This window comes from Arachis hypogaea, chromosome 6, assembly GCF_003086295.3.
Source record: "Arachis hypogaea cultivar Tifrunner chromosome 6, arahy.Tifrunner.gnm2.J5K5, whole genome shotgun sequence".
Taxonomy (NCBI): Eukaryota; Viridiplantae; Streptophyta; class Magnoliopsida; order Fabales; family Fabaceae; genus Arachis; species Arachis hypogaea.
In genome coordinates, this window is record NC_092041.1 from 1,663,112 (window position 1) to 1,675,533 (window position 12,422).

Consider the following 12,422-nt stretch of genomic DNA (forward strand, 5'->3'; position numbering starts at 1 on the left):
CGGACTTATTATATCATATTCTAATAAAATTATAAGTTTTAAATACCGAAAAGTCTTGATATCTTCCTTTTTATATATTTATCTAATTTTTGTTCTTAATAAAAAGATATTGAACATCAATTAAAAGTATGTTTACATACTTTTAATAGTTTGTGAACCATTAATAAAATTAACCCTCGTTGAATTTTCAAACTGACTTTCAGAAGTAGCATGAGGTTGAATTACTAAATAAAATGTTGGTTAACTAAGGATACAGATTTTTATTATTATTAAGGTATATATATACATTAAACAAAAGTTCGATTTCATGCACTTACATATCCATAATAAGCTAAATATACAAGCAAATAAGTAATAAATTACACTAGTAAAAACAATATTCATGTAGTCATCATGATTTTTTAATGAAAAAAATTATAATTAAAAGTTATATTATAATTTGTTTATGTAACTTTCGTAATTTTTTTTTCAACATATTTTAAGTGTTTTATACGTAGAAAGTTTATTATGAGTACAATTTAGTAAGTTATTTATTACTGATGATGCATTAAGGTGAGGATCAATTTAAAGAAGATAGTTGCACATACATAAATATATATTTTATATGCATCACTAAATTAAATAATATGCGAGACAATAATATCCAATGTGCTACACTAAATTTAAGACTGAATGCATGATATATGTTGCTAATAATTTAATTTTTATTTAAAACTTAGAATATTTGAATGAATGATTAGCTATGTTGCATGGTACTTATATTTTGACAACGTACATTTTACTAAGCATCTAATAAAAAATTGATTTTTTTTAAATTAGTTCAAAATTAATAAATTTTATTTGTTATTTTTTTATTTCAAAACATAAAACCTCAAATTAACTATTTAAATTATTTTATTATTAAATCTGACACAAAATAAATTTTATTAGTTTAAAATTAAAATTTTTGTATTCCTCATCCTCACCCTGTATTCAATATTCATGCAACTTAGCTAATTATAAGTCTCCAACAATAAAAAAAATAAAAACTCAGGTGTAGTTGACTTTACGTGAAATTGATAGCTAAGAGTTGTTAGATGAAAATTTAGTCAAATCAATCAAATTATCTAACAACTTCTAGTTATAAACTTCACGTAAAGTCAATTGCACCTGAGTTTCCACCGTAAAAAAATCCACAAGATATATTATTACATGAGAAAGCTTACCTTGGCTAAATTCTTTTGCATGGAGAAGACACGCAATGGGTGTTTGACTTATCATCATCCATCAGTTTCAAGTTAAAGGTGAAGTTATTAGATGTTGGTTCTTTTATTATAACTGCTTAATTTCTTCAATTATACTCTGCATATATATAATAACACGTATATAATTAGCAAGCCAAATAACTAGCATTAAAAGGAGTAGATAAAGGCAACCAATTCAATATGAGAGTCTCAGGTACGGTATAAATGAGAATTATTGCCTTTTAGTTCATCCACAATAATAATAATAATAATAATAATAATAATAATAATCCTGATATAAACTATACTAATAACCTAATTTCTCTATCAACTCTATCTACAACCTAAATATATGCCTATTGATAGATTCTTGTTTTCCCTATTTCTGGTAAATCATATTCGGATAAATGAAATCATGAATATACTTTGTGATTATGATTACTTTAATAATTAAGGCTCTTAAATCTACAATGTACATAACAAGAGCAATAAGCATAAGAAATATATAACAGTCATGCATGTAAACACCAATGAGTAGAGAGTAGTGATAGATTATAGATAAAAACATGATTAACCAATTTAACTTGTTTTAATGATTAACTCATTATTAAATAAAAAATACTGTATTTCTATTAATTAAATAAATTTAATTCTTTATTTATTATATTTTATATCAATGTTAATATTTAAAAGAATTTGCTAATTAAATTAATAACTTTTTTGGCTAACTAAGAAATTAAACTTGAATGGCTTCTTCTCTTCAGTTTTGGACTTTCCTCTTTGACTGCTATTTAATCTCCTTTTATTTATAATAAATGGCTAATAACTAAATATGGAAAATAATAATTACAATATCTAGCGAGGACATACAATAGAATAATAGATACTTAGAGTCAATAAAAGGGAGAGAGAGAGAGAGAGAGTATAGATGTCGTTTTGAACTGGGCATGAATTTATCTTAAATGAATTTTCTTGCCTTGTATCCGAATCAAGATTGCCATGCATGTGGGATAAAAACAAAAGGGTAATCATCACTATACTGATACTTAGAAAATTAAGTTTTATTTTGCTGCTTTTTCGAAATGAGCTCTTGGAAAATGACACTGCCCAGGAATCTAAGATACTCCCAACCATTTCAACAGAAAAAGCACCACATACATTCAAGAGTGTAGCAAATGCAAAGGCCAACTCCAATTGTCTGTCTAGCATTATTGCCTTATCTTGCTTATTGTGTATCTTAATTACTGTGTTCCATATATTGCTTTTGGCTTCAAATATCACATACACTGTATGCAATAAGAAGATAATCTTTATTCAATCTCTCCTTTTTATGCCATGAACAGTCTATTTGTAATAAATGCTGTAGGTTAATATATTTATTTAAGCCTCAGTGACTAAATAATTTCCAACAACATGTTGCACCAAATACACAGGGAATATTTGAAATATATATGATGAAATGCGTATAGGTACGTAGCTAGGTATCTTCAAAACCTGAATGCAAAAGGTAGGTATCAACGAACCATTAAAGCTAAGGTAGACAACACTATTAAAAAACACCACGCACACTTCAAAATTCAAAGTAAATGGTTACATATATTAATGTCACATTTTATGTCCAGGTTTGAAAAAGGAAGAGCCGGTAAATTACTCATCACCTCTCCCAATTTAATTACCTCCTTGCATTGATTATTTCATGCATGTCCTAGTGTGTTAGCTATAATCATTGCAACGAGTATATGAGGCCAAAAAAGATGTTATTTTATAATAACCATTGAATAATGATCAAATTTGAACAGCAAGACACTAAGAAAACTGTGCTCATCTGAGGACTATATATAAATATTAAAGATGAGATAAAGGAGGAAAGAAACAAAAAACTGTATTGTATCTATGGAATCATGTAATTAAGCATGACAGATCATCAGAAAGCTAAGAATGCATTGAATCTGCTGCTACTAGTAATAAGTATGTTGCGAGGACTAGTCTCAGCATCAGAAATTAATTAGAATACTTACTTTTGAAGCTAAAACTCTTGAGAGAGAAGCCGCGAACTTTACATGAATCCAAATTAAAAGAGGGTATTTGAGCAGAAGAAAGCGGCGGCTGCTGCTGCTGCAGATGAATAGAATAGAAGAGAAGAAAAGGAAGTAACAAAGGGGATAGAAGATCGAAGAGAGAAGGAGAAAAAGAAGGGGGTGGGGGGTACTAGTTGTTAATAAATGATATGTATAGTGTATAGCTAAGCAGAAATAATAAAGTAACTATAATAGTCCAAATGGCGAGGATGATGATTCATGAATGAATAACAACATAACCAATAAAAATTCACCTTTTTTACAGCTGTACAACTTGATTATATTCCAGGCTTTGGCTGCAAAGCTAAAATGCGAAACTAAGCACTGTTCAACCCCCGCGCGCGCCCAACAAGCCTAACAGAAAGATTAGACCAAAGAAAGAAGATAGAAAGCAACAAGGCAAGCTTTTCTGTGTAGCATTCAATGCAATGTGAGAGAAATTAAAGAAGCACGCTAGCTTGCTAGTATTGAATTGAATGTTGATACAATAATCTAATAATATAGAAGGGGACAAAAACCATATATACCATGAGAGAAATATATATATATATAAATAAAACATCTGTATTGTATTATACACAATTGAAAGGACTAATGTTTTCGTTTTCTTTCTTTCTTTCTTTCTTCAGTCTCTTGGCTATGAAACGAGAATCCCCTTTCTAGCTTCATCAAGAGTCAAATTCCGCAGCTAATTGAAGCTTGATGAGCAGTTTAAGGCGTGCTAAAAAGTTTAAATAAATGGCAAACACTAGTTACTGATCAAAAGAAGGAGAGGAAGAAAGTTTGCGAGCTGCTACTCTTTCTTCATCATTTGTGGTCTGCAGCTGAATGCTGATGAGATAGAGAAGGCCGGCCAGGAAAGAAGCTAATTAAGAAAACTAACAATAATAATAAAAATGCCTGCAAAGGAAAGCCAAGCTCTAGCCAAACTAATCATTATTATTAATATTATTATGTGGCTCTTCCAATTAGTGGACCTCTGATCTGATGATGAAGATCAATGCCGGTGGTGGTGATGGTATTGCAAAGAGGGATCCAAATCAAAAAGTACAGAAGTAGTAGTAGTAGTAGTATCCCCTCTCTGATCCCCAAACCTGCTTGACGATGGTAATGAACTAGACATTGCCAAATGCGAGTGATCTTCAGCTGGAGAAGAAGAAGAAGAAGAAGCACATTCCATGTTGACCCCAAATAGCCTCAGCCGTTTTCCTGCGGTATTAGTACTGTCAAAGTTACTACTATTAGGCACCACACCATGTTGATGTTGCTGTTGTTGATGATGATGATGAGCAACCGGCACAGAATCAATGATCATGGGGGCAATAGCAGTCCCTCTCTCCTGATGCAAGTTGGGGTCAACAATTGACATTGAGGGGGGTGACCTCAGGTAATAGAGAGGTCCAGGAGATCCGGAATTCAGCTGCTGATCGTTGTAACCGCTGAGAAGATGATGACTTGTTCCAGTTGCTGCAGCACCTGGATGATGATGAAAGCCATACATATGGGTGTTGTAATTAGTAGCGAGGGGGTGGTGCTGATGATGATGAAAGTGATGGTGGCGAGGAGGAGGCGTGGGAGAAGGCAGAGAGTAGAACCTGCCGCCGGCGCCCCATGTGATGGCGGCGGAGTAGTGGTTAGGAAGGAAGAAAGGGGAGATGAGGGAGGCGGAAGGGTCAGGAGGGGGATGGTCGGGCCTGCGCCTCCAGTCAATGTACAGCCTGTGTCTATAGAGTTCCCCGAGGCCGCGGTGGAAGGAGACAATGTCGCCGGCGTCGAGCTTCTTCTCCTTAACGAAGCGGCTCCAGCCTTTGGTCATAACATAGCTCTGGCTGCTGTTCCAGTAGGAGTATCTGAAGCGCCACAGCTTGCCGTTCCTGTCCTCGAAGTTGAGGAGAAGCCCCTTATCGTTGGAGGATGAGTCCAATGGAAAGTACTTCTCCGCGTGCTGCTTCGGTATCACTAGCCTGTTCAGCTTCCCTACGTCGCTTGGGGTCACCACTTTGTCGAACATGTGCTCTTTCTCCACCGCCTCCGATGATGATGATGAGCAAGAACCAACCATTCCTCCTCCTCCTCCTCCTCCTTGCTGCCAATTCCGATCGTCCTTGCTGCTCCCGCTCCCTAGTGACAACTCCATCAAATCTAGCTGCTTCCGCTGACTGAAATTGGGAGCTACTGCTGTATCTTGCTGCTGCTGTAACCCTAATATATCCCCATACCATCATGAATTGTGAGAATTCATTTTGTTATGATTGCAACAACCAGAAAGAGAAGAAAATATATAGTGCTTACTGTTTCCGCTGCTGTTGGTTTCTTGTCTTGTGTTTGGAATTGGGATGATTTCCGCTGCTTCGTCTTCCTCCTCCTCCTCCTCCTCTTCTCTGCTATCGGAATATCCTTTCACTTCTTCTTCCATCACTAAACCCCACCTTAGCTAATTAATAATAATCTCCCTAGCTCCCTCCCTGTGGATCTCGCAAAACAAAATAGGAATTCATTCATACATACATACATACATACATACATACGTGCGTTATGAATTGACCAAGATTATTAGAATCAAAATTAACATAAAAGAAAACAAAGGGATCAAAGTGGAAAGTATGGAGAATGAAACACAGAAGATTATAATAAGGTGAAATAAAAGCTTGGGAGTAGGAGGAGGAAGAGGAAGAAGGTACATATGTTACCGAAGTGAGCAGGGTGAATATGACGATGAGCAGAGGTCAGATTAGAAGGTTGTTTGAGGCGGAGGAGGAGGAGGAGGAGAGGAGTTCATAACCCTAAAGAAATTGGAGGAGAATCCAGTTGAAGAACGAGGGGGTGAAGTAAGTAGTTGTTGTAGTTGACCTACACACATACATGCTCAGTTCATGAGAGGGAACGAGAAGAACAAGTATAGTTACTTACCTCAGAAGACGAAGGAAGGAAGTAGCTAGGAAAAATAAAAAAGGAGGTAGAAATGATGTTGAAGCCAGTTTTATTGTTGGAATTGGGAGAGAGAAAGAGAGAGAAAAGAAGGGGGAGGAGGGATTACTACACTTACGTTGGATGGGGGCCCATGAATAATAATGTGGGTATTGTGATCATGTGAGCAAGTTGTCGTTTTCATCATATTTGGTATAATTTCTGTACAACATAACGTTCCGCCTTATTGTGACCAAAAGGCCAGTTGTTCCAGAAGCAACGCAACCAGCCAGTTAAGTGGAAAGACTGATAGGGAGGGCGAGCGCGGTTGTGGCTATTAGAGAAGGGAAGGGGATGGGATGAGATGGAGTTGAGGAATTGTGTACATACAGTTACAGTGTTAGGTTGTTTTGAGTTATTTTCTTGACTTTTGGTGTTTATGTGTGCGCTGTGCTCTATAATGGTCCCGACCGCAAACAACCCAAAGCTGCAGGCGCCCCCTCCTCCCACTCTCCACATTCCTGTTACCCAATTACACATTATATGCTTTTATTTTCACAATTACAACTGATTAATACAAATCTTTTTATATTATTCTAAATTAATATATTTTATATTTTTATTATGTAAAAAACAATAAAAAATTAATACAAATGATCTTATTTTTTATTTTTATTATCATTTAAAATAATTAAACACTATTAGATGTAATAAATATATAATTATAAATATTACTTAATTACATAAAATTGTAAATAATAAATTAAATAAAAAACTTTATATTATTCTCTCCCTAATATTGTTGTAACTTTACCAATCCATCTCTTTTCCTCTATTTTCCTCGTGTGTCTTAAACTCTTAATTAAAGATATGTTTTGATTGTCATATATAGTTTCTTCTTTAAATTATCAAAAACAAAAATATTTTCATTTGAATGGTTCTACCAATATTATTTAGACATATTTTCCTAGTTAATTAGTATTTATATAGATATAGATATTAAAAATATTATCTGTATACTAAAAATTAATATTAAATTAGTTATTTTATATTTATATATAAATATATATAATTTAATTTATTTTTAATATATATTTTATATTTTAATATTATTCTACATTATAATTTATTTTAATTATTGATTTTAATGTTAATTTAACATAGTTTATTATATATTAACATATTATTTATTCAAAACATTATCCATCTACACGAGAAACCTAGAACCAGCATTATATAGTATTTCTTGCATTGTAATTCATTCTTTATTATTTATGTCAACTTTTCACTACCATGATTAAATTGGTGGTAAATAGTAGTAAAAATAATCAAATATACAGTTATATGCAGTTTTTTAGTGAGATTAAAAAGTATAGATAAATAATGTAAATATTGAATAATATGAATAACAGTTAAAGAAAAGGTCAAATTAATTATTAAAATTAGATTTTTAATTCAATTTAAATTTAAGTTATTAGAGTGAGATAATGTAGTCTTTTCGTAATATATCGTCACATCACGTTCTTATTTCATCTCAATTTCGGCCCTTTTTTCCTCCACCCACACTTTACAGTCCTCCCCTCAATTCTAATTACCGCCAACAAAATTAACCTTGGCTGCTACCATCAAAACCACCTCTAGCCACCACCTTTGCCACCACTAGTCACTACTATTACCGAACCATACTCCTTTTTCCTAATAACCACCTCTCTCAACCCTGATCTTCACTCCTCCCGTTTAGTGTTTCTGCTAAGATTTTCGTTGTCTCTGTATTTGTCTACTTTGCAGATTAGCTTTTTTGGTCGCGCTCTACCGTGCTTTCTGATCGGTCTTTGCCATTCTCACCTCTAATCTGTCATGCTTTGCATTTTTTGGTTCGCTCCGTTCGGTGGTGATGATGATTTCAATAGAGGCGAGAGGCGCTAAGAGAAATGGCGAAACGAAAGAGGTGGATCACAACTCCTCCTCATCCACCCACACCGTATAGTCCTCCCTATGTGCTGGATGGTCATTTTAATAGATATCCAAATGGTTATCTTAATTCTTATGTGAATGGTTATTTAATTAGAATGAGTTTAGTTAAATACAATTAAAATATATTGGATGTTCAGATGATTATTTTTGTCCTTAAGTGGATGGTTATCCTTAAGTGCCGATGAGAGTTTTTGTTGACGAACCCGCGGCGGTGAGGAGGATTCCGGTGGCGACGATATTAGGAGCTGGTTAGCGACCAAGCGACGGCGTGAAGAACCCAGGAAGCGACGATGATGTCCGGTGAAAGAGAGAGTGACATTGGCGAAAGGGGCTGGTTGGTGAGGCGGCGACGAAGTTTGGGAAAAAAGTTGGTGTTTTGGTAAATTAAGGTATAATTGATGATATTAAAATTTTTGAATTACTGAATAGAATTTTTTTATTGAATAATGTGAATAGAGTATTTTGTTTTATTGGACCAAATTTTTAACCCATTATTCATGTTGTTCAAATTTTTCATTGTCTATTTAACGAAGCCGATAACTATATTATTGATAAGAAATGCGTCATTTATAATAAAAGTACCACATTTAATATCAAAATTATTAGTTAATATTATGTTACCTATATACTAATGTATCACTCTTAATAATACACAGGTCAAAATAATAATTATTGACTTAACATATGTACAAAGTTACATACATCGAATAATATCATAGAGATAATAACTTAAAGTTATATTGTTTAATTTAATATTTTTAATTATATATATAATATTTATAATTATTTATTTATTATATTTAAAATTATCAAATTATTCTAACAGTAATTAAATTTAAAATAAAAATTTAATATAAAACAAAATAATATTATATTATAATTACACATGAAAAAATATTAGAGAAATAACAACTTAAAATTTATATTATTTAATTTAATATTTATAATTTTTTATATGTGATATTTATAATTATATATTTATTATATTTAAAATTATCAAATTATTCTAAGAGTGATTAATAAATTTAAAATAAAATAATTTTAAATATTTTAGATTAAATTTGTCATTATCTTTCAGACATTTTTGTTACACATTATTATTAAGAGTTTCGTTAATATGTGATTTAATAAATTTATTAATTGGGAAACTTTTATTAAAAAATAAAATTTAATTTTAATATACCACCGTGTAGAATAATTTTACACATGCATTTAATTATGTATTATCACATTATCAAAAATAATAATTATTTTTTTATTAATAACGTGAATGGTTATCTAACAAAATAAATGTGGTTGAAGAAGGGTATAAAACTATATTATCAGTATATCAAAATTAAACTCTAAAAATATAAATTTTAATTTTTTAATATATTTTTATATATTTATTAAAATAAAAATTAAAAAATTCTATTAATATAATAATCCGGTGTCTGTTAACTAAACTTAACAACATTGCAACCTAAAATTTCGTTACAGACACAGACATATCACATATGTACATGACAACCCTTCTCTTCTTTGAATCAATAGATGTTTGCATTAAAGAAATGTATATATAATGATAATGTTCTATATATAGTCTTCTTGGAAGACTACACACACCTTGAATTATGGTCCCCAGAAGTCGTAGTCATTAAGAACGTGGATAACTTAGCGGTCATTCGCAGAAAGTAGAAACAATTGAAATAGCATGAGATAGAATATCTCTTCACTATTGAACAACAAGTTAAATATATATATAGACGGCCTATTTATTATTAATAGCGGTGACTTAAAAAAATTGCTGGTTTACAAGGAATCTCCATAATCTATTAGTTTTCTTTATTTTATGTTTAAGTGACACATATTCTTCAAAAGGATTTATATTAATAAAAAATAACCCTAATAATGAAGCGGGGCGTGACAATAGAGCGATTTGTTTGGTTAGGACGGTGATGTAAAGTTGCAAAAAGTAAACTGTGTGAGGAATAATTACTGTTTAAGCACAGTATTACTATTATGTTTGTTTGTATATAGTATATGCAGAGATGAAACAGCTAGTGAAACAGTAGTGTACGGCATGGCATGCATATATTGTATCTCGATCGACCATTACTTGTTCTTTTTCATTATGTTTCTAAAAAGAAGAAAGAAAACACACATAGCCTTGTGAGATTATATATTATATATATAGTTATTTAATTTAGTGCTCTTGTACGTAGCACTGCATTAAATATTTCAACACTGTTGTTGTGTATGTGTAATTAATTAAATTGATATCTTAGCAAGCTTGCTGCTGCTACTACTGCTGCTGGTATATATATGTATATGTATGTATATGTTTATGAGTACTGAGTAGTAAGCATCACAATATAAGTGGTCCAGCATGAATGATGTATTCGGCCATAAATTATTATACATTTGCTTGTATAGACAAGCAAATAAAAAGATTAACATTGTCATACTCAAGTTGTATATGAGAGATACAAACAAATAAAAGTGGGATCAACACAAGTTGATTAATGAGGAATGCTGTCTAGTCACATTCCAATTACAATTCTATATATGCACTGCCCTGCCCCCCTCTCTCTCATTTCCTTTATTATTGTCTCTTTGGGAAGTTGGAACTCACTCTCGTGCTGCATATACTACTACCTACTTGATGAGTTTATGCTAGCTACGCATCCCTCACTTCTCTCTTATGCCTAGCTTCAAAATAGTAACAATTACTCGATTTGGGTTCGTCGAGTGGTCATTCATATGCTTAACCAAGTGTCGGGACTTAAAAATTCAAATTATGTTTTGTACACAGTAATTTATTAGTTAGTGACAAATTTTTAAATAAAACTCTAATATCTAACCAATTCGTCGTTATTACTAAAAAAATAGTAACAGTTATATGAGGAGAGGGTAGTCTTGTCATTTACTACATATATGTTACTAGTTCCTTAATTATAGTTAGTTATTAATTAGTTAAGAAGAACAATTACATGAGGAGAATAGATCTAGAGAACAAGGCGTGAAAGAAGACCGATTTATTGGATTTCCTTCTTTGATTTCTTGCTTTCATTTAATGATGGATCGGACAATTGGTTCTAGGCATGCGAATTGCAATTAGAAAGCGATATGAAATCCAAATTCATCACTGATATGATGAAACCATTCAATAATGCCAAAGACAATCTAAAGATGGAAATTTATTTCATGCCAAAAACAATGAGTTAAAAGTGACTTATTCTATTATTCATTATGTTACAAATCATATGCATGATATCCATTTTATATATATATACTTCAATTCTTCTGTGTAATATTAGTTAAATATAGCATTTTTCTTTTTTTCTTTCATTCCTTAATTATTTTAATTAAATTGATGATAGCAATGGACAAACAGTCGGTAAGGAACACTTACCAAAAAATGTCACAACCAAGGTTTCCTTAAATTATTACAGTTGCAATTACTGTGATTGCATTGGGGACATACAGATCTCTCTGATGTGTGTTGCAGCTGTTGTGGTGTGAAATTTTAGAAAATACTGTCAACTCCTTTTATTTATCGTAATTAAAAAATATTTATTTATTTTGTATCTTAAGAATACGTATTAAATTTTTTTATTAAAAATACAAAAAATTTATATTTTTAATATATTTATTAAAAAAATTAAAATTTTTTATTAATAATAAATTTATCGTATGTCTTAAAGAAGTATATTACACCTTTAAAAAATAAAATAAATTTTAAAGAAGAAGCACTTTATTATAGTACTACTTCAGATTATTATTTATCAAAATATTTTTATAAAAAAAATTCAATACAATCCTTATATATTTAACACAGAAATAAGTGCTTCTTCACTTGTCAGCAAAAAATTATTTTATTGGTTTACCACAATCTGAATATGAAGTGGCGCGGCCACAATAATCCTATATTGAGTAGTGAGTGTTATATTAAATTTAACCACTAAAATTAATTATTAAAATATAAAATATATATTAAAATAAATTAAATAAATCGTATATTTACATATTAATATATATAATATTTTTTAGGGACATTCTCTGTATAGATGAAAGTAGTATAGAGAAAATATAAATTCTTTTTATAATTATTTTTTATTATTTTATTATTATTCAAAATGTGAGTCCTATCTTTATTAATCTTTTTTTCATCATATTAAAAGAAAAATCTGTAAACTTACATTTTTACTATATAATTCACCTTTTTTTTTATCATAATTCTCTAATTTTAAATCTGATT

General features: G+C 31.1%; 1 protein-coding gene across 4 annotated transcripts; it reads right to left on the reverse strand.

Annotated features, from left to right (window-relative positions):
- Positions 1-3,825: 3,825 nt before the first annotated feature.
- On the reverse strand, positions 3,826-6,581 carry LOC112695247 (B3 domain-containing transcription factor NGA1). 4 transcript variants are annotated; one of them, XM_025747507.3, is made up of 4 exons: positions 6,212-6,354; positions 5,992-6,084; positions 5,594-5,766; positions 3,826-5,503 (listed from the first exon to the last, which is right to left on the reverse strand). In XM_025747507.3, the coding sequence occupies exons 3-4, from the start codon at positions 5,715-5,717 to the stop codon at positions 4,299-4,301; spliced, it is 1,329 nt and encodes a 442-aa protein (XP_025603292.1). In that variant the 5' UTR covers positions 5,718-5,766; positions 5,992-6,084; positions 6,212-6,354; the 3' UTR covers positions 3,826-4,298. The 4 variants fall into 4 exon arrangements, with proteins under 4 accessions (XP_025603292.1, XP_072052617.1, XP_025603293.1 ...); XM_072196516.1 differs by having other exon boundaries at positions 5,983-6,084; positions 6,212-6,341; XM_025747508.3 differs by lacking the exon at positions 5,992-6,084 and having other exon boundaries at positions 6,212-6,581.
- Positions 6,582-12,422: the final 5,841 nt, after the last annotated feature.